This window comes from Salvia splendens, chromosome 9 (assembly GCF_004379255.2).
Source record: "Salvia splendens isolate huo1 chromosome 9, SspV2, whole genome shotgun sequence".
NCBI lineage: Eukaryota > Viridiplantae > Streptophyta > Magnoliopsida > Lamiales > Lamiaceae > Salvia > Salvia splendens.
This window is the reverse complement of record NC_056040.1, coordinates 32408301-32431023: the sequence shown is the minus strand read 5'-3', so window position 1 is coordinate 32431023 and position 22723 is coordinate 32408301. Positions and strand designations below refer to the sequence as shown.

The 22723-nt window shown below is 41.5% G+C and overlaps 2 protein-coding genes and 1 non-coding gene across 5 annotated transcripts; 1 reads left to right on the top strand and 2 right to left on the bottom strand.

Annotated features, from left to right (window-relative positions):
- Window positions 1–6857: 6857 nt before the first annotated feature.
- Window positions 6858–9216, bottom strand: LOC121748439. The gene is made up of 2 exons (XM_042142802.1): window positions 8858–9216; window positions 6858–8390 (listed from the first exon to the last, which is right to left on the bottom strand). The coding sequence occupies exon 2, from the start codon at window positions 8378–8380 to the stop codon at window positions 7052–7054; it is 1329 nt and encodes a 442-aa protein (XP_041998736.1). The 5' UTR covers window positions 8381–8390; window positions 8858–9216; the 3' UTR covers window positions 6858–7051.
- Window positions 9217–9349: 133 nt separating this feature from the next.
- Window positions 9350–16513, bottom strand: LOC121748438. Of its 3 annotated transcripts, none has more exons than XM_042142799.1 (3): window positions 15952–16513; window positions 12364–15018; window positions 9350–11622 (listed from the first exon to the last, which is right to left on the bottom strand). In XM_042142799.1, the coding sequence occupies exons 2-3, from the start codon at window positions 15010–15012 to the stop codon at window positions 9532–9534; spliced, it is 4740 nt and encodes a 1579-aa protein (XP_041998733.1). In that variant the 5' UTR covers window positions 15013–15018; window positions 15952–16513; the 3' UTR covers window positions 9350–9531. The 3 variants fall into 3 exon arrangements, with proteins under 3 accessions (XP_041998733.1, XP_041998735.1, XP_041998732.1); XM_042142801.1 differs by having other exon boundaries at window positions 9350–11331; XM_042142798.1 differs by having other exon boundaries at window positions 9350–15018.
- On the top strand, window positions 14294–14400 carry LOC121749925. Its single transcript, XR_006039729.1, has one exon. It is a non-coding gene; the product is annotated as a small nucleolar RNA R71 (small nucleolar RNA).
- Window positions 16514–22723: the final 6210 nt, after the last annotated feature.

The following is a 22723-nucleotide window of genomic DNA, read 5'->3' as shown; positions in this document are numbered from 1 at the left end:
AAAATGGAGATATAAGGTGGGGAAATAATTTGATGTTGGGGCGATAATTTAATCGTAAAGAATGATTTAATTAAATCCCGGAATATTTCGAAAGGCGAATAATATTATCCCAAGTACGAAATAAAATAAATGCGAAGGAAAATAATTGCGATAATTTAATTATGCGCTTGTTTAATTTCGGGAATTTAATTCGAACCGTGGTGGAAAATACGAGGTGCCAATGGAGGAAGTATTTGTGTAAGCGGCCGACCGGCGACGCCTTGGGCGGCCGTCGAATAATCGAAAATGCACCAAAACCGAGAAATGAGATAAAAGACTTTAATTAGAGTGCATGCATTCTAAATATCTTCGTTACCAATATTTGATGTGAACTTATGTATTTTCCGAAAAGGTGTTTCGCACGCACGCTAGAAGTCGGAACAAGGAACTATTTACGGAAATTCTAAGCTTTTGAGGTGGGCTTTGTAACTAAGAATTTTGTGAGCATTCGAACTAAATTATTTTCAAGAGCTTGCGATTTATTATATCCGGTTTGAGCATCTTTTAAAGTGATGAATTGCTTTCTAAGTGTGATTGCCAAGTATTATTTCATTCCATGACGATGTGATATATGTGTTTAAGGTGTGAAAGTGATGGTCATATGTTGTGAATTGATTGTGAAAGTGATAGCTTTTGAGTGGTTGTGAATTGCTCAACTTTGTGGATGTGATATGATGATGCTCGACCTTGACAGAAAAATGAGTTATGTTTTAAATATGTTTTTGAGGAAAAATAAAGTTTGCAAAGGGTATGTCATGCCATGTTTTTGTTTTGAAGACATGCCTATCTGTTTGTTTAGCAAGGGAGTTGTCCCTACTAGACCTATTGAAATCGAATTCGGTTCTGACTGGGGAATGAGTCCCTACTCAGGCTAGTGTACACCAATGGGGATCGTGAGCCGTCTTTTGGGTCGGCCGGTCTAGTGAACGAGTTTGCGGCCACATTCTCGTTCACAGGATGTTGATGAGATTGATGTTGATGTTGATGATTGCTTAGTGGGGAGTGAGTCTCTACTATGAGTTTAATCGAATTCGGGTCCTAGCAAGGGTGCGTCCCTACTCGGACTAGTGTACACGATGAGGACCGTGAGTCATCGAACGGGTTGGCCGGTTTTCGTGCTCGTGGTAAGTGGCCCCTTACACGGCACCCTAAAGAACAGATATGACAGTTTCTTAAGTAAATCAAGGAGAAATGATTGTTTTTTAAATGATGAGGAAATGATTTTAGTGTTTCTCGGCATTTTTAAAGTAAAACCCAAGTTTCACTCAACGGTGGCTTGACATAACTTTATTGATGAAATGTATTTTGGGCATGAGTTCACTGAGTGCATCAAGTACTCAGCCCCTGCATATGTTTTCTCTATGTGCAGGTTGAGCGTTGACGAGGACGGAGGATGTTGAGCATTTGGACAAAGACAGTATTCAATAAATGTTCCGGTTGCTATTGTGTCTTCATACATAGTAGTAGCTAACTCTCAAATACTTCCGCTATGCCAAGTTTTAAAATTCTGATGTTTTCTGTATTCTGTTGAACTATGTCATTCACACTATGTTACTTCGTGATTTGAAACTTTGATTTGATAATGGAATTTCGCCTTTTGATCTACATGTCGTACCCCTTGATTGTTTTCCCCCTTCTTTCTCGCTTCTTAATTCCCCCATTAGTCGCGATCCACCGTGCTTTCTATCCTTAGGAAGTGCGGTCGTGACAGAAACTCTCATAACCCGAAGTATCAGTGGTGTGGCAATAACTTAAGAGTGAATCGATCCTAACATCCCTGGTGAGGAATGAGTGATCGAGTGAATCCAACAATTGGGAAGTCAATGGGCTATCTTGACGAACTGACAGGCCGATTAGGTAGAAGAAGTAAAGGGGAGGATTTGGAGACTGTAGATGATCGGATAGACCTTAAGCTTGTGGGGACAGCTGCCTAAAAGTTGAAACTAGGTCATGCCTTTGTGTTTTTCTTTAAGTGTTTATTTTCTCTTTGTGAGTCTGTTGTAGGATCGGTCATAGGATAACCATGCATTGAAATTCACCTTATTTCTATTTCTTGTCTTTATACTTGAGGAAAAGTATGGTTTAAGTGTGAGCAGTTTGATAAGGCTAATTTCATGCATTGGTTAGGAGGATAAACTCATGCATTTACGGGGTATAACGCATTTTTTAAGCCAGGTGTGCGGAAGATATCGACTGGCCAAGGAAGAAAGGAAGACAATTGCCTGGCGAAGGAAATTTGGCAATAAAGTGAGCATTATGAAGAAAAAATAGCCAGACGGAGGAGATCGCTAAGCTGAAGGGCAGAACATAGATTTCAAGTGAAGGCTTCTAGAAGATCACCTCCGCATCTATATAAGAGAGAGCATGCAATTTACAGGAGGAAGGAGAGAAATTTTTCTTTTGGCTCTCAGCTCACTCGCACACACTTCTACTTACTTGGATTTCAGAATTTGAGAGGGTTCGTGTTTCACTTTCGGTTTGATGTTGCGTACCACCGTCCTCACGTAGGGCGAAGAAACAATTTACTGTTTTTATTTCAGTTTCTGCTGTGAATTTCACCGAGTCTTCGTTGTTTGAAGCTCGGCTTTTGTTGACTGTTGAAATACTATTGATCCTTCTATGCAATTTCTATTTTCCATTAGGATGATGTTGATTTCGAGTATGGATGATGTTTATTTATGAGTTTGTAGTTGTTTACTTGAATGGAGCTTTTTGCACTTGATCTGTTGAATCGGAGCAGATTTGTTGAATCGGAGTAGAATCGTGGTTGGTTTGTTGTTGATCGGAGCAGATTTGTTGAATCGATGTTTATGAAGTTGTTTTAGGTTGTAGTTGAGTCCGGATTACTTGGATCCGGAGTGGATTGAGCGTCCGACGTGTTGATCTGAAGCAGAGTTGTTTAATTGTGCATGAATTTGATGACTTGTTTCTGTGTTTTTTTTTCCTTCGTCTAGTATATGTAGATCGTTTCTATTTCCGGTTAATCGCCAGTTTCCGACGCCCGAATTATTATATTCTATTTGAATCTAGTTATTTGCTCTGTTTTCTCCATGTTCGTGTTTAAATCAGGTAACGAGATACAGGTTGTTGTTAGTTAAATTCATAGTTTGTTATCTGCAGCTTTTGATCTGTACTTTACTGTTTCTGGAAAATGGTCCCCACTGCATGTTTACTTTCTGTTTAGCCAAATTAGGTAGCCGTTTACTAGGTTAAGGAAGTTTGTTTGAGGTATTGAAGTTAAGAATGTGTTCGATGTTTGCATGTTGTTCTCTGTTTCCTAGGTCTAGTGTTAGATTTTATTCCTAAGTCTAGTGTTAGATTTTATTCCTAAGTCTAGTAATAGCTTTCCTCAACCCAAAATTTGCGTGGCAGCAGCCAATCACTTAGAATCACCTAAATGCCTTCATACGCATCCATCTTCGTGGGATCGATCCCTACTTCCCTGTACTAATTTATAGTATAGTGGGTTGAGGGTTTTGAACGCGGAATTTGTGTGTCCGACGACCGAGACTTTTAGGATCCTCCGAGTGCCTAGACCTTGTGATCTAGCGGATTCTCTGGATTTGAGAAGCTTGACCTAACACAAAAGTACACACAGTCCTTACGCACAGCATTCATGCTGCTAACAAGATCAAGCTATCTCATAAATCATGTGTGAACTTCTGAATCTCGTAGTTTCTTAGGATTATTGTCCCCACATTATGGGTGGCGATAATATTGGAAACCACATTCTAGTTCATACTATTTATTTTTTAGAAGTCCGCCCTCATGAACTCCCTATTTCTTAGGATTATTGTCCCCACATTATGGGTGGCGATAATATTGGAAAGAAACTTCATAAATTGCAGACCATATACAAACGTTGAGTTCGTAATTATAGCTTAGATATTTGAGTTATGGTTTTTCTTTAATTATCCTTAGCCTTGAGGCAGATTAAGGTTTAATTAAATTCTGTTGGTATTTAATTTGCAGGATAATTAAATCTTTTATTTTCAATGGTATCTTCCTTTAGGAAACTATTGTTCTGGAATTTAATGCTTATTCATGTCTACCATAAGATATATCTAAAATAATTAAGTTATTTAATTCTTAATAAGACACGTGATAAGGTTCGTTTCATGCATTGGTTTTGGGTGATATTACATGTTTTTTTGGGGAGATAATTGACTCGTGCTAATTTAGTATTCAAAAGCGTCACCCGCAAGTGTACGAGTTAAGTAGCACGTGGTAAGCTAAATTATCGATCCACGGAGACTAAAAGCCGGTTTGAATACTATGATGTAACTTTGAACACTATCTAGACTAATAAAAGGGGTTTTTGGTTTTCTTAACTAAGATCAAAGAACAAATAAGCTAGTAAGACAATTAACTAAGAAAAACAAACAAACAAATATAGGTTTTCACACAAATTGGGAAAGTATAGGGAAATGGATCCGTTAGAATGGATCAAGGATTTCATCTATGGGTCATGCTCATCTATTGGGCCTCAAATGCGGTTAGGAAAGTCGGGATAATCGGTTAGACCCCCTCTCGGGTGCATCTAACACGTGGGTCAATCTCTAGTGTAGGAGTCTCGTCCATACAATTCGAGATTGACTCCAAAGCACAACGGACCCAAGCCCTCTCTCTAGCTTATGCATCTCTCGATTACATATAATGCACGGAGTTGTTGATTACACATCTATCCTAATCTTGTATTTCTCAATAACATCAATTAGGTACAAGATTTATCTAATTGGTAGCTAAGCAATTAGATATTAAAAGACCAAGGTTCAACAAAACCAACAAAAGAGATAGATACGCATTCAACCATAGATTCAATCCATACAATCCATTCAAACTTCACCAAATCCCTACTAAAAGCTTAGCTACTCATAGTCAAAGCTAACATAAAAGCAAAAACAAGGAAAACAAAGCTACACATAATAGAAATGATACTAGAACTCCCTATGGTGGAATTGATGGTGGGGGGTCTCCTTCCTCCAATCTCTTGGAAATGGGAAGCTCCTTGACTTCAAATCCTCTCAAAACCTTACTTTCTTGCTAAGATTCGTGGTGTGGGAGTTAGGGTTTGGAAATGAGTGAGAACCCTTTTATATCCGGAGTAAGAAAGAGGCAAAGTTGGCAACAGCGACAAATCGCCCGGTCGGGCGATCTGTAAGTCGGAATATGCCCGGTCGGGCGATCTGGGTAAATCGCGATGAGGCTTCAAACGCCCGGTCGGGCGTTTTGTTGGATGAAAAACGCCCGGTCGGGCGAACTTTCTGTTTTCTTCGCCCGACCGGGCGTTTTTTATATGAAATTCGCCCGGTCGGGCGAACATTCTGTGGTCAGCCCGTTCGCTCCGTTTTGCCCGTTTTAGACCTGTTCTTGCATCAAAACTCCGACAAACTTGTTAACTCTAAAAAATAGCTGAAAAGTGGGTGAAACATATACTTTATACCTCAAAAGATTCGACAACATGTGTTAATCACCCATCTAAACATCCTAAACTATGAGTTTGTCAACTCCCCCAAACTTAAACATTTGTTAGTCCTCGAACAAGAAGTAAAGAAACAAGACATACAAACTCATGCAAGGATGTGGAGTGTCATCATTGCCTCAATAGAAATAAAATACGACAAGTATCAATGGCCTCGGATGCATGTAAAGTATTATGAAATATAGCTTCAAGTTACTATCATGTACTCAACCTTGCCAATTTGCCCTCTCAAGGAGAAAATGCAATGTGCATTTTAGAAATTTCACTCACTCTCAAAGTATATAAACTCTTGACATAACTCTCAAATCATCAAAACATGCATAGTTTACCATAGGCTTGCTCGAAATTTACACTCTCCTCTACTATGGTGTGATTAAAGATATAAGGTCCGAAAGGTCTTTTCAATAGGTTGTAATGTAGGCTCTTTGGATAGGTGAGACAATTTTCGGCTAAAGTGACTTTAATTCCCAATATCTTGCTCAACTTCACCAACTTTCTTCCCCAATCTAGCTAGTTCTAGGCTTCCCTAGACTCTTCTCATCTACCAACATTCCATTTTTGTTCTTCACCTCTTTTTCAACCTTCACACACCCTTTCCAATAAATGCCAATTATTAACTATTTCTCACTTTCAATTTTCTTTTCTTTTCTCTCTCTTTTTTTTTTTCTATTTCTTTTCTTTCTTTTTCTCCATGCTTTGCATGGTAACATCACTATTCTTTCTTTCTTTTTCTTTTGTTTTTCTACCTCAATAAGCTTCTATTTCATTTGCTAATTCCCCCTTTCAAACTTTCATTTCCTTTTGATTTTTCAAAAATAGAACACAAGAAATCCAACCCCATGGTTTGTCAAAGGAAAGGTTATTGGCTCAAAGTGGGCTAACAAAGATTATTAACATGATAACGGGTAAAAGTAGAATTTGGCTAACAAGGATGGCCTAACGTCCTCCCTTATCTCTATGATCACTATGTAGACTCAAAGAAATCGCGAGCAAGTTCTAGAAACATACGACATGTTTGAGATAAATCACACATTTAGGAACAATATAGGCTCAATTCTCACAAGGTCATTTTGGCAAAAGACAAGGCACCATGTAATTCACTTTAGGCAATTTGAAATGAAAAATCACATGTTCTTTAGCCATATCAACAAGGTTTTCGAAAGTTTTTGCACAAAATCATCATTGGCAACTCCTCCATCATGTCTCACACTCGTTCAAATTTTAATTTTTCTCAACCCTACTATCATCCTAGCCAAGGGAGATAATTCAACACAAAAGGAAACAAGAAAAACAAACCTAAAAAGAAAAACAAAGACACAAACACAAGAGGAACAAGGAAACAAAACCACATAAGTTTACATGCCCACATATCATCATCAAATATCATCAAAAGAATAGGGGTACAGGCCGGGGTATCATCATCAAATAAAGAGGGAGAGAGGTAAAAGAGGGAATCCACTAGACACCCCCCAAACTTATTCCAAGCAAAGCTAGGATAAGTTTGAAAGAGAGTGGATCTCCCATGGACCTTCACTGCGGAGGAGGAGGCGGATGCTGCCACTGGCCACGGAATTCATCGAATCGGGCATTGATGTTGGCCCATTGTGCATTGTTGAAATCAGTGAATTGGGTCCAGTTGGTTTCGAACTGGTCCCATCGCGCTTCATTCTGGACCCAATATTCCTGCTGACGCAACTCCATCCGTGTCAACCTCTCATTGATCGAGCCGTAGTCCTCCTCTTGTCGCTCTTGTCGGCTTCGTGTCCTCTGCGTGCTTGTCCCGGCTTCATCTCCCCCTTGGTAGGTCGGTTGATCCTCACCTTCCTCCTCATTTTCTTCTTCATTCTGCTCGTCCCCCATCTCGATCTCGGGAAAGCCCATGTGGGGCGCTTCATCAACACTCGAGCTCGGGCTCACATCCCTAAATTGCAAGTTCCGCGGATTCACCGCCGTGACTTGTTCGTGGACCGCAGCCTTCATCTTCCAGTTTTCCTTGTGGAAAGGACCGTTCACATAGGTGTTGACGGTGTCCGGGAGGGGGTAATGATCTGCTGCCCTCTGTATCAAATATATCTGCCCTCGTTGGTCCACTCCGACCAGCCTTGTTCTTCTCAGAAAGCCGAAGTCCATCAAGTTGTCACCAATGTCGGCGACCAAGCCCCTCGTCGACACTCCCAGATGGAGTGCAATAGCTGACACAACCGCACCGACACAGAGTGTGCCGGTTTTCTTCTTCGAAGCCCTCTCAAGATGTTTGATCATGAAGTGGCCCAAATTCAAGGGAGCCTCCTTGTGCAAAATAGTCCATAACAGGAAGAGCTCGTCTCTCTGCACACTCCCATGCTCATGACGAGCGAAGGGGTAACATACACACGCCTTCTGGAGTAAGCGCAAGGCTGGGTTCCTAATGAGAGAACCCTTTGCCCTGTTGGCGGCGAAGTTGTCATCAACGGTAGTGATGGCCTTCCAGAAGTCATTCGCATTGTGACTGAAGTTAAACGGCTCTCTATACACCTCCCCTGAAAATCCAAAGATCTCCTTGAATTGTGCCATCGTCACTGTGTACTCAGCATTCCTCATACGAAACTTGATGGCAACTATCTCCCTCCTGTTCATGATTACCTCAAGGGTAGACAAGAACTCCAGTGTAAGCCTCTGATAGGAGGGGTTCCTCTGTGCCATGAAGAGCCCATTTAGTTGCCCCTCTTCACATAGCTCATTGAAGCACTGCTCAATGCCCAACCGTCGGATTGTGATAGGGCATGGATATCTAGCTACCCGGTAGGGTAGTTGTGAGAGTTCGGCCCATTTCTTCTTCTCTTCGGCATTCAAATTAACTCCAGAGTGGTTGGGCGCCATCGTTCACTACCTAAAAATTGAGAGTATTAGATCAATTCGACAAGAAACCACAAAGATGCATTAATGTAGACACTCTCCCCCAAACATACTCTATACTAAAAGAACTTCTCATTCATACATTTATCGAGACTAGAATCAACCCCCCATTGTGTCACACAATGTCTCTTCCACAACAATAAACCTCAATCATGCTTAACTCAAACATTCCACCAACATGCATCACTTATCTAACATTGCATCTATGTAGACATCAACAAATCAAAGCATGCTAGTTCCCCACACTCAATAACCACAAACCCATGAAGGAAATTGCACAATTCATGCTCAAAGCAACCATTCAAACCAAATTCATCCTCTAACTAGCAATTAGTCAAGAAATCTCCAAACAAACGAAAGACATGCTAGTTTCCAACCCTCGATTCACCAATAATCATCTAAACACCGACATAAGTAAGAGAAGAATGAAAAAAATCATACCTTTCGGGCTTAGAGTGATAGAAAACGGATTTCTCTCCTTTTTGCTTGTTCTTGAGTAAATCAACCGATTAATCGGTTCAACCCTTGAATTAGATGGATTGGGAGGATGGTATGTGTGTGAAATCAGTGTAAGTGGAAGATTTGAAGGTGGAGGGGCGAGAGAGAGTAGAGAGGAACGAGAGAGAAATGGGGGTAGGGTTTTGAAAGTGTAAAAACTGACCTGGTTTGCGTCTTTAAATCGCGCGAAGAAATCGCCCGGTCGGGCGATTTGCACTTTGAAAATCGCCCGGTCGGGCGAACTTTCTGGACAATCCCGATTTCATCAAACGCCCGGTCGGGCGATTTGCACTTTGCAAAACGCCCGGTCGGGCAAACTTTCTGGACAATCTCGATTTCTGTAAACGCCCGGTCGGGCGATTTGCACTTTGCAAAACGCCCGGTCGGGCGACCTTTCTGGATTCCAAGTCCATTTCGCCATTTCTCCAGTTTTTTGTCCGCTTTTCACCCATCAAAGCCTATCTCCTGTTCCACTTAAAACACACAAAACACACCAAAAACAAGAACAAAATAAAAACACACCAAAAACACAAAAGCTATAAATTTTACCTACTAGGGGTTGCCTCCCCCATAGCGCAATTGTTTAACGTCATTTGCCCGACGCTTTGCAAGCTCCACTACTCAATCAAGGCAACCACAAAGACCTCGTCTTGTTGCTCCTTGGTAAAGAACCTCTTGAGATTTTGACCATTTGCCTTGAACGTGCTTCCATCGGGTCCTTTGAGCTCCATTGTGCCATTGCTCATGACCTCCTTGATAGTGAAGGGTCCCGACCACTTAGATTTTAGCTTGCCCGGAAAGAGTCTCAACTTGTGGTTGAAAAGCAACACGGCATCCCCCTTGTGGAATTCACGCCTCTCAATCATCTTGTCGTGATACGTTTTCATTCTCTCCTTGTAGATTGAGGAATTAGCATAAGCTTCATTCCTAAATTCATCAAGTAAATTGAGGTGAAGCTTCCTTTCCTTGCCGGCCTTGGTGAAGTCCATGTTCATTTGCCTCACCGCCCAATATGATGAGTGCTTCAATTCAACCGGGAGATGGCATGATTTCCCAAAGACCAATTGATAAGGTGACATCCCGATTGGCGTCTTGTAAGCCGTCCTATACGCCCATAGAGCATCGTCAAGCTTGAGAGCCCAATCTCTACGGTTAGCATTGACACTCTTTTGCAATATTTGTTTGATCTCTCTATTGGCCAACTCGGTTTGACCATTAGCTTGTGGATGATAAGGAGTTGTCACCCGATGCTTCACTCCATGCCTTGCTAAGACCGCCTCTAGCCACCTATTGCGAAAATGAGACCCTCCATCACTTATGATAGCCCGAGGTGCGCCGAATCGCGTGAATATGTTCTTTTGAACGAATTTAATCACCACCTTTGAATCATTAGTTTGGGTAGGAATGGCTTCCACCCACCTTGATACATAGTCAACGGCTAGTAGAATGTATTGGAACCCACTAGATGGAGGAAAGGGCCCCATGAAGTCAATGCCCCACACATCAAACAACTCGACTTCAACAATTGTCGTCAATGGCATCTCCTTCTTCTTAGAAACACCCCCCATTCTCTGGCACTCGTTGCATCTTCTCACGTAGTCCTGGCAGTCTTTGGTGATGGTTGGCCAAAATAGACCACTTTGGAGCACTTTCATAGCAGTCCGGTTAGCTCCAAAATGCCCCCCACTAGGTGCGGTGTGGCAATGCATAATAACGGACTCCCACTCCTCTTGAGGGACACATCTTCTAATCACCATGTCGGCACATCTTCTAAAAAGACAAGGCTCGTCCCAAAAATAGAACTTCACGTCGTGGAAGAACTTCTTCTTTTGATAGTCCTCAAGTCCTTCGGGAATCACCTTAGCAACAAGATAGTTCACAATATTGGCATACCATGCCACTTGACCCTTGGCCACATAAAACAAATGCTCATCCGGGAATTCTTCATTGATGACCAACTTCAATTTTTCCTCTTCACTAGCATGCTCCAATCTTGAAAGATGATCCGCCACCACATTCTCACACCCTTTTCTATCTCGGATCTCCAAATCAAATTCTTGAAGGAGCAAGATCCACCTTATAAGCCTTGGTTTTGCATCTTGCTTAACAAATAGATGGCGGATGGCGGCATGGTCAGTAAAGACAATAGTTTTGGCCCCAATAAGGTAAGGGCGGAACTTGTCAAAAGAGTAGACCACCGCAAGCATTTCCTTCTCGGTAGTGGTGTAGTTAGCTTGAGCCGAATCCAATGTCCTACTAGCATAATATATCACCCGGAATATCTTGTCTCTCTTTTGTCCCAAAGCCGAGCCTACCGCCACATCACTTGCATCACACATGATCTCGAAAGGTTGAGACCAATCGGGGGAGATCAAGATTGGGGCACTCACCAACGCCGCCTTGAGCTTCTCAAATGCCTGCGCACATTCAAGAGTGAAATCAAATTTTACATCTTTAGCTAGTAAATGGCAAAGGGGTCTAGCAATATGTGAAAAATCTTTGATGAAACGCCTATAGAACCCCGCATGGCCTAGGAAGCTCCTCACGGCCTTCTCACTACAAGGATGTGGCAATTGCTCAATGGCAACTATCTTGGCTCTATCCACTTCAAGTCCTCCGGCTGAAATTTTGTGTCCCAACACGATCCCATCACGGACCATAAAATGACATTTCTCCCAATTGAGTACTAGATTGGTCTCCTCACATCTCTGCAAAACTTTGGTTAGATTATCCAAGCAACTATCAAATGTCATACCAAAAACAGAGAAGTCATCCATGAAAACCTCCATAATATTCTCAACCATATCATGAAAAATGGACATCATACATCTCTGAAAAGTAGCCGGGGCATTACAAAGCCCAAAAGACATTCTCCTAAATGCATAGACACCATAAGGACACACAAAAGACGTCTTATGTTGATCCTCGGGAGCTATCAAAATTTGGTTATATCCCGAATAACCGTCGAGAAAACAATAATACTCATGTCCGGCTAACCTATCCAACATTTGATCAATAAATGGAAGGGGGAAGTGATCTTTCCTAGTGGCCAAATTTAAAGCGCGATAATCAATGCAAACTCTCCACCCGGACACCACTCTAGTAGCTATCAACTCATCATTTTTCCCTTTCACCACAGTGGTGCCCCCCTTTTTAGACACCACTTGAGTAGGACTCACCCACTCACTGTCGGATATAGCATATATCATACCGGCATCTAACCATTTCAACACTTCTTTTCTAACCACATCTTGCATAATAGGGTTTAGTCGCCTTTGGTTTTGTACCTTAGGCTTATACCCCTCGTCTAAATGAATTCTATGCATGCAAACGGTTGGGCTTATTCCCTTAATGTCCGATATGGACCACCCAATGGCTCTCTTATGCTTCCTAAGAACTCTCAACAATTTATCCAACTCGAAACTAGAGAGAGAAGATGATACAATTACCGGAAAAGTGTCATTCCCTCCAAGAAAGGCATATCGCAAGTGTAGTGGAAGTGGCTTCAACTCAAGCTTCTTGTTTTCCCCATCTTTATTGCTATCTTCACTTCCACTCCTAAGAGGTAGAAATTGTGGACGAAGTGATCTAGGGATTTCTTTAGCCGAGTCCAAAGCACCTACAAATTCCAACAACTCGGGGTTAGCATCCAAAACATCAAAAGAATGAGAAGAATACATGGAATGAGAAATGCATCTCTCTAATTGATCATCCAAGTAAGAGGTCGGTGCCACTCCTCCAACACACTCATCCATCACGGTCACAACATTGCAATGTTGTAGGCTTCCTCCCGGTTCCGCATCATGCCTCTTTAAGGCCTCATATATCGAAAATGTCACGCTCTCATCATTGAGGCGAAGTGTAAGTTCCCCTTTTGAAACATCGATCATGGCCTTCCCGGTGGCAAGGAACGGTCTTCCCAAAATAAGAGGTACAATTCTATCCTCTTCCATGTCCAACACCACGAAGTCAACGGGGAATATGAACTCATTCACCCTCACCAATATATCTTCTGCTATGCCCGAGGGATATGCCACCGATCTATCCGCCATTTGCAAAGTAATGCTAGTCGATCTCAATTTACCAATATTCAACTTGTTGAAGAAGGACAATGGCATAAGATTAATGCTAGCCCCTAGATCGCACAAGGCATTCCCCACAAAGCAATTTCCAATAGTGCACTCAATAGTGAAGCTTCCCGGATCTTGCATTTTGGCCGGCAACTTCCTTTGAATAATTGCACTGCAACTCTCCGTCAAGTTGACCATCTCATAGTGCCCCCATTTCCTTTTTTGTGATACCACATCCTTGAGGAACTTTGCATAACTTGGCATTTGTTGAAGTGCTTCAACAAGAGGGATGTTAATTTGAACTTTCCTAAAGATATCCAAAAATCTTGAAAATTGTTCATCCTTCTTTTTCTTTTGCATCATTTGAGGGAAAGGAAGTTTAACTTCCGTGGGCTTAGGAGGAACTATTGTCTCGGCTTGATCTTTTGGTGGGCTCTTCGTTGATGCCTCCACTTCTATTGTCTCTTCTTCTTCGGGTTGCACAATAGCTTCCTTTTCGGGCATAGGGGGGCTCTTATAGCTTGTTCCACTCCTCAAATTGATAGCCTTGCAATCCTTTGGGTTAGGAATGGTGTTGCTTGGGAATTGCCCCGGTTGATGAAGTTGGCCCACGGCTTGGGCAATTTGACTCATTTGATGCTCCAAAGCCCCCATTCTCGTGGTGACCTCCACTACCGCCGTCTCAACCTTATCAATTCTCTTAGTAGATTGTGTCATGATTCCATCGGTCTTCTCCATTAGAGCTTTTAGAAGCTCATGGGTGACATCATCACTTGAAGGTTTAGAATTGGTGGGCACATTAGCGGCCCCACTTGTCGACCCACTAGGTGTAGGGAAATGAGGTGGTGGAGGTGGTTGGATAGCATTGTTTGGATTGCCATAAGAAAGGTTTGGATGTGCATTGAAGGGTGAGCGATAGCCTTGGTAATTACCACCCCCATTGTTAGGGCGATAGTTGTAGAAGTTCCTTTGATTCCCTCCTTGATGCACATAATTGACATCTTCCACGGTATGTAAAGGCTCTCCCATAGGTGCCACTCCCAAACTAAGGCCATCCACCTTTTGATTCAACAACATCATTTGTTGGTTGAGAAGATTGAATGCATCCGAATCCACAACCGAAGCCACCGGCATTGAACTATCTCGGCCCGAGCTCCAACCCTTGCTAGTATAGGCAAGCCTTTGAAGCATCTTCTTGCACTCCTCGACCCCATTGTCCAAGAATGAACCCCCCGAACCAAAGTCTAATTGACTCTTGATAAACTCCGAGCATCCATTGTAGAAGAGGCTCACTTGATGGCCCGGAGATAACCCATGGTTGGGGCATTTCTTTAGCAAGGCGTTGAATCTCTCCCAAGCCTCGAACATAGACTCTTGGCCCTTCATTTTAAAGTGGGAGATCTCTGCTTGGAGGTTGAGAGTGGAGCTTAGAGGGAAGAATCGATCCAAAAACTTTTGGGCTAAGTCGTCCCAACTTGTAACCGAGCCCGGCTCAAGGTTATCAAACCAATCTCTAGCATATCCCGACAATGAGAATGGAAATAGCCTAAGTTTGATTGTATCGTCGGGAACCCCATTAAGCTTAGTTGTATTGGCAATCTCTAAGAATTTAGATAAGTGCCTATTAGGATCCTCCGTGGGCCTTCCCGAGAAAACACGTTGCTCCACAAATTGAATCAATCCTGTCTTCAACTCAAAATTGTTGGCATTCACCCTTGTATCATAGGGTGGATGTGGGATATTGACGTTCCCAAATGCATCTCTAACCGGAGCCTCTCGCCTCCTTTCCTCCTCTCTTTCCCTTCTCATCTCCGCCATTTCTTGTTGTAGTTGGAGAATGATTTGGTCTTGATTTAATAGAGGTGGAGGTGGAGGGGGAATTCCCTCATTGTTCCCATGTGGATTTTCCATTGGCTCAACTTGATGTTGAGCTCTTGCTCTTCTCCTTCGTCCTCCTCTTCTTCTATTGGCGGCTTCTATCTCTAAATTAATCGGCTCAAGGGGTAAACGACTTGAGCGCGTGAGCATAAAAACCTACACAACACAAGAGAGGAAACAAAGTCAAAATAGAGCTAAACTAGAAAACTAAACTAAATAATTAAAGCAAGTAAAATGTCTAAACTAGTATTCTCTATCTTTTCACAATATCAAACACAAAAGCAAATTTAGTCCCCGGCAACGGCGCCAAAAACTTGACTCGTGCTAATTTAGTATTCAAAAGCGTCACCTGCAAGTGTACGAGTTAAGTAGCACGTGGTAAGCTAAATTATCGATCCACGGAGACTAAAAGCCGGTTTGAATACTATGATGTAACTTTGAACACTATCTAGACTAATAAAAGGGGTTTTTGGTTTTCTTAACTAAGATCAAAGAACAAATAAGCTAGTAAGACAATTAACTAAGAAAAACAAACAAACAAATATAGGTTTTCACACAAATTGGGAAAGTATAGGGAAATGGATCCGTTAGAATGGATCAAGGATTTCATCTATGGGTCATGCTCATCTATTGGGCCTCAAATGCGGTTAGGAAAGTCGGGATAATCGGTTAGACCCCCTCTCGGGTGCATCTAACACGTGGGTCAATCTCTAGTGTAGGAGTCTCGTCCATACAATTCGAGATTGACTCCAAAGCACAACGGACCCAAGCCCTCTCTCTAGCTTATGCATCTCTCGATTACATATAATGCACGGAGTTGTTGATTACACATCTATCCTAATCTTGTATTTCTCAATAACATCAATTAGGTACAAGATTTATCTAATTGGTAGCTAAGCAATTAGATATTAAAAGACCAAGGTTCAACAAAACCAACAAAAGAGATAGATACGCATTCAACCATAGATTCAATCCATACAATCCATTCAAACTTCACCAAATCCCTACTAAAAGCTTAGCTACTCATAGTCAAAGCTAACATAAAAGCAAAAACAAGGAAAACAAAGCTACACATAATAGAAATGATACTAGAACTCCCTATGGTGGAATTGATGGTGGGGGGTCTCCTTCCTCCAATCTCTTGGAAATGGGAAGCTCCTTGACTTCAAATCCTCTCAAAACCTTACTTTCTTGCTAAGATTCGTGGTGTGGGAGTTAGGGTTTGGAAATGAGTGAGAACCCTTTTATATCCGGAGTAAGAAAGAGGCAAAGTTGGCAACAGCGACAAATCGCCCGGTCGGGCGATCTGTAAGTCGGAATATGCCCGGTCGGGCGATCTGGGTAAATCGCGATGAGGCTTCAAACGCCCGGTCGGGCGTTTTGTTGGATGAAAAACGCCCGGTCGGGCGAACTTTCTGTTTTCTTCGCCCGACCGGGCGTTTTTTATATGAAATTCGCCCGGTCGGGCGAACATTCTGTGGTCAGCCCGTTCGCTCCGTTTTGCCCGTTTTAGACCTGTTCTTGCATCAAAACTCCGACAAACTTGTTAACTCTAAAAAATAGCTGAAAAGTGGGTGAAACATATACTTTATACCTCAAAAGATTCGACAACATGTGTTAATCACCCATCTAAACATCCTAAACTATGAGTTTGTCAATAATGAGCAAATTTGAGATTAAGTGTGCAGATATTGACTGGGTCAAGTAGACGCTGCAAATTGACCAATCAGATGCAAAATGAACAGAAAAGGAGTAAAAAGTGTCAAAAATCCATTAGGTCAAGGAGAATTATCAGGAGAGCAGGTGCGTGAAAAATCTGCCGGACCTAGGAACGCACACAAATTACCCGGGGCGGGGAAAATGGAGCAGAAAAGGTGAAGAAATGAGCAGATTTAAAAGATCATATTTTAAGGGTACAAACGTCAAATCATGAAGAGCATACCCTAGGGATTCGAGCTTGAAGCCTCCCCATATAAAGGGACCAACATGAATGAAGAAGGGAGCGCTTAACGCTATGGTAGTTAGGTAGGAAGTTCTCGGTAGCGCTTAACGCTACCATTCTCGTAGTTTAGGTAGGAAACTCTCATAGGCGCTTAACGACACCGCTTTCTTAGCTTAGTTCAATGGTTTCAACGGTGGAATTGACGACTCCGGCGTTGGATCCTTGCTTTCTTTACCGCTTTTGAGACGATGTAGTTAGATCTCGAGTTTTATCGAAGGAATTGACGACTCCGCCTTTGGATCTCGACCTATTTCTGGTTTTATGAAGCTTTGGTGTTTATTTTAATGTTGATGATGCTATTTACTCATGTTTCTTGGATGCTTTTCGCAATTGGTGGCTTTGATGTTTAGATCCATGATGTTTACATGATTTCCAGTAGTTTAGAGATTGAGATCTAGTTGTTCACGTGTTCGATTTCTGAGATTTGTTAGTTTAGATGATGCATGCAAGGTTAATCTGTGATTATTCCGCTTTCTGCTAGACCCAGTAGCGTAGATCTGTTAGTTTAGGCTTTAATTTCATGTTTAAATTTAGATCTGAGATTGCTCTGTTTTCATGGTGTTTAATGCTCTGTTTTCTTCTATATTTCCCGTTGGATTCATGAAGAAGATGAAGTTTGCTGGTAGTTAGAATCAGATGTGCTTTAGTTTGTTAGTTGCAGCTTTCTTGTCAGTACCTATTTAGGGAAATCTGTTCTGTTGCTTTTCTTACGCTCTGTTGTCTGGCTATTTTAGGAAACTTATTTGCTTGACCCAGGAAATTTGGTGAATGATCTACAGTTAATTTTCAGTTTCAAATCATTATTGCAATTACATTTGAAGCACCTTCGGTTCTCTTGATCCAGTAGATATAATAGATTAGGTTTAAATTCCCAGGTCTAGTAGTTAAAACTCAGCCCTTAATGAATGCGTGGCAGCAGCCGACCCCTTTTCCGTTTATGTCGTAGAAACAATCTCGAGTAGGTCCCTAGTCTCTATGGTTCGACCCCGCTCTTGCTGCTTATACTTCGTAATATTTGTTGCAATAGTGGGAAAATTATAAATCTTGTTGAAATGAGAAACACGTGCACACGACACACGTGCAAAAACCCTCTCTTCAACACGAAAAATTAAATTCAAATTATTTTCATGTTCAAGATTAGGAAGAGAAGTTTTATTATTTAATGTATTCATACATATCTATCCTAATTAGGATTCTAGATATATAAATATTAGGAAACTATTAAATTATTCTTGTCCATATCATCTAGGAATAAAATAATATTATTTATTTCCATAGATATAGATAAAAATATTCCCAAAATCTAGGGAAATCTTCCCAAAAGATTTTATTTTCATTAAATAATAATATTTTAATGATATCTTTTAATTAAAAAATTAAATAATCATTAAAATAATCTTTCACCGTTATCTCATCGCACGAGGTTCGCACGAACGATGAACGACGAAGATCCGACGAGTTCGTCTACGGATCATGACGCATCGATCCTGACCACGCCTCGGCTAGCTGCATGCACGCATAGGGCTGCTGCTCTCGACCCGCCGGTCCCTGCTGCTCGTCGTCTCGGCACGTCGGGTGATGCGGCTGCTCGGCCAGCAGCGTGCACGACAGTGCCGCTGCTCTCGGCCGGTGTTCGTCGCCCGTCTCGGCACACCGAGACCTGAAACTCCCACTTCCTCGGCCAGCTGCGCGCACGAAGGCGCTTGCTCTCGGCCAGCGGCTGGAGCCTCGTCTCGGCGACCTTCCGCCTTGGGTTCGGGGCATGCTGGCTCAGCGTATCGGCGGCTTATGGAGGAGCCACCACGCCACACCTATGCATCCCTCCCGTCGATGCAGTTCCGGAATCTGCATAGGGATTCCGCGGTCTTGGTCGGTGGTGCGCACGAGCCCTCGCTCGTCGGCGCGTCGCCCCATGATCGCCGCCCTCTGCTCCCACTGTCTCGACATCCCTATCCCGATCGCGCGTGGTGCAATCCGTCTCAGCGCGAGCGCCGACGGATCGCAAGTCTCGTACAATCGAAAAATCCAACTTCTTTGATTCGATAGTTCTTGAGTTCATCATGCATAGTAAATAAACAAAACACCAAGAACATGCTTCGCAATCAAATAATACATGCATACATGAATTTTGCGAAATTTAAATCCAAATAATCAGAGCCAAATATTGGCTTTGATACCAACTGAAGGGGTTGGTAGCGGAAGCGTGCGTTTCTAACGGATCACATAAAACTGATCTATTTAGAAGATTACTTAGATAAACTCTATTCACGTAATTATCACATGTATCATGCTCATAACTAGAATTTTAAACATGCTTTAGCACAAATAATCCCTAAAACAAGCTTGCTACGGAGTTAGCCAATTTACCTCATTGATTCACTTAAGAATCGAAGATGGCTTGCGTCTTCTCCACGTGAAGATCTTGAGAACTCGACCTCGGATCTTCTGACTAGTTTCCCGGATTGTAAACTGATATTTATGTGGGCAAATCTCACCAGAATACTAGGACTTGAATAAAGAAGACAGAATCCTGCTCACGGAAGGATAGCAAATTTCGTTTCTCTCTCTAGGATGAGGGGGACGAAAATTGTGTATGTGCACAAGTGTATTTTCTGTCTTCTTTATTCTCCTATTTATATTAAGTCGCATATTGGGCCCAGTCAGGGATCTAAGGAAGGATTTGGATATGGCCTCACCCAATTAACTTTTTACTGATTAAATTGAATCCACAATTTAATACAAGCTTATATTGGAATATTACAAGCAGCCACTACAGAAGTAATATTGCACTGCCTTTCCAAATCTGAAATTACAAGTATTCCGGGTTTCCTTTTTATGTGTGTAATTTATTTCCCGTGCTTAAGATAGAAACATCCATTAATTAATTAATGTCTGCTATGGACTTAATTAATTAACATATTTTAATCTCCAAGAGTGGACTTAGCAAGAAACTCTTATTTATTATTCATAGAGTAATCAAACTCCAACTAGCTAGGTTCCGAATAATAAAACCTTGTTTCGAGCTCCCCTTGTGGATGTTATCAAACGAGACTCACCTCGCGCACGATTCAACATAATAGCAATCCTAGCATCGCTAGATATTGATCGCCACTACCCAATATACTAGGATCGTTGGGTGACGAAAAACCCGCACCTATTGGTAAGTCAAAGTGGTAGATGCTCAATATCGTATGCTCAATGCTAACGTACATTGATTAAGAAATTAATTGTCAAGACCTCGTCTTTCAGTAGATAGTATAAAGACTCGTCTTGCTGTTTAGATCGAATTCAGTGCTATACCACACCAACGTCATCTTATTTCAATAAGGCTTAGAAATAATCGGACTGGCATTGCAACCTTTCATGATAGGTAGTCTAGGCCTATCTAGATTGTGAAATTCTTATTTTTCTTTGTTCAGAACTGACCGTGTTACCTTAAATTGGACGACGCCCACAACCGGTCTACTAAAACAAAGACTTAGACTTTGTTACGTTTGCTTATACATTTAAATATGCAATAAACATCCATTAAATGTAAAACATAACAACATTATGACAAAAATAATCTGTTGCATTCATTGAAAAATAATAATTAGAGTTTTACAGTATTCAATCACTCGAAAGGTGGTTTCTACTATACAAACCCTAACAAAATATTCATATCATTTTCACATAAAAATATACTTAGGGCATAGCCCTTATTTTAAAAAAAGCCACCTCATTCTCTTAAATCCTCAACTCGTCTTTCCGCCGTTTTGTTTTCAAATAGCTTGCAAATATTCACCCTTTTTATAGAAGAACATAATATGCAAAAATTAGACTTTAGAGAACAAAACATTTAATTAAAATAATGCATGTATCCTTGTGATATTAAATCTTACCCTTCGACATTACTTAAAAAATTCTGAAATCCTCGTAAGTTAATCATAAAGTCAGCCGACTCTATCACAACAATTTGATTCTTTAATTCAATCCTTGAAGCTCCTAGCTAATGGCCCAATTTCAATACACCATTTCCTTTATTTCTTTGGCCCAATTTCTAATATTTAAAAGTTGGCCCAACAAAATAAAGAAAAGAACTTCTCTTCATCTATTCCAATTGGCCCCTCTCTATGTACTTGTTGCCAGAAACATGAAAATCCCCAAATTTTCTCTTCTAACTCCTAATTGAAACCCCTAAATCGTCGATTCTCTCTCACAGTCAGAAATTCCCAAATTGAAATCAATACAACCCCAAATTGAAATCAACACAGTCCTTGATTCCTTTTCTTTCTTCCCCAACACAACACTCCCTCTCTCTTTCCCTTTTACCAGCAGCGATATCACACCATCTCCGATGAATTCACGGTTGTTGTCCCATCTCTCTTCTCTGTCCCTCCTTCGTGTCGCCGGCGTCCAACAGATCTCGCTTCCGCTGCCGTCTCATGTCTGGTATCACATCAAATTCCCAAGTCTCTCCAGCCAATGTTGTCTTCTCTCCTCTCTCGGACTCTCTCTCAATCTCAACTTTCTTCTCCAATATTTCACAAAATCAGAGGCTCACTCATGTCTCCAATCCCTCTCCTTCTCTCCGACACAACTCGGCACCGCCGCCACCGTTTTTCGCTGATTTGCCGACGCGAGCTGTTGTCCACCACTATTCCCTATTGCAGCAAGCACTGCCTTCTCCTTCAGCGCGTTGTTTAGCCACTGAGATACGGCCTTTAATCGATCGTCGTCGTCGTCGCCGCCAAAGATCAGTTGCTGTTGTGACTTGTGCCCTCTGCTTGTTGTCCTCCGTTGCTTCACGTCCAGACCGACGACGGAGGCACCGTCGTCCTGCGCTGCTGTTGCTGCTGTTCGGAAAATCACGATACTCTGTCACCATAGCTACTGTCCGTCATGAGCAGCCGCGACTGCTGCGATTGAGAACAGCCGCTGCTGCTGTCCGCCGCAGTGCCGTCGTCTCCTACTCATTGTCGTCGTTGTCATTAGATGTATACAACTGTCGCCTTCACCCTCTTATCCCCTCTCTACAGCTCTACTCTCGGTTAATTTGATCGTGAAAAAGATACAAGAACCCTATATATATAAACTGAACGTCTACGTTTGTTGAGATATGGCCAAGATTTTCTCCTATATTTAAATCTGATTTCTTCCCCGTCTCAGATGTGGTAATAAAAAAAAAGTGGCGAATGGCTCAAAATTGATGAAATAAAAGCTGACTTGGTCTTCTCCAAAATTTAGGCTTCAAAAAGAAATAGTTTCAAAAAAGAATTGGGCTAGCAAAAAAATTAAATAAATTGGGATAGAAAAAGAATAATTGTTATAGGACCAAAATGATATTTCTTCTCTCGACAAACGATACAAAGCCGAAAATTTTTCAGGTGCACAAACGATGTCCCTACTAGAACAAATAAAAAAGTAGAAAAAGTTGGGGTGTTACACATTTTTTCCCTCACTTACTTCATTCTCTCTACTTTTCTCTCTTTCCTACTTTATTATCTCTTCACTTAATATATTTAATATCTCTTCCTGAATTTATGTGCCGAAAAGAAGCTACTACTATGGAACCAAAGGAGTATATTTTAACTAATATACCCTAATCCTATATTGGACAAATACAAATTTCTATATTTTAGTTAATTAATTAATCTCAACCAATAGACAACTTTCCCGCCAAAATGACATTTCTTAAGCTTCAAGACAATGCTCCTTTTATATTAGTATAGATATGATATTGTAACACCCCGAAAAAAAGGGAGAAAAAAAAAATCAAAGTAATCTAATTAAATCTTTTCATAACTTGGTCAAATATATTTCTCCAAACCCATCAATAAACGATTTCCCCATATCTTCATCTTCCTTAAAATCTCTCCA

Coding starts and splice junctions, on each gene's coding strand:
- LOC121748439 (XM_042142802.1), bottom strand. CDS start 8,380: ATGGCGCCCAACCACTCTGGAGTTAATTTGAATGCCGAAGAGAAGAAG.
- LOC121748438 (XM_042142798.1), bottom strand. CDS start 15,012: ATGCTCACGCGCTCAAGTCGTTTACCCCTTGAGCCGATTAATTTAGAG.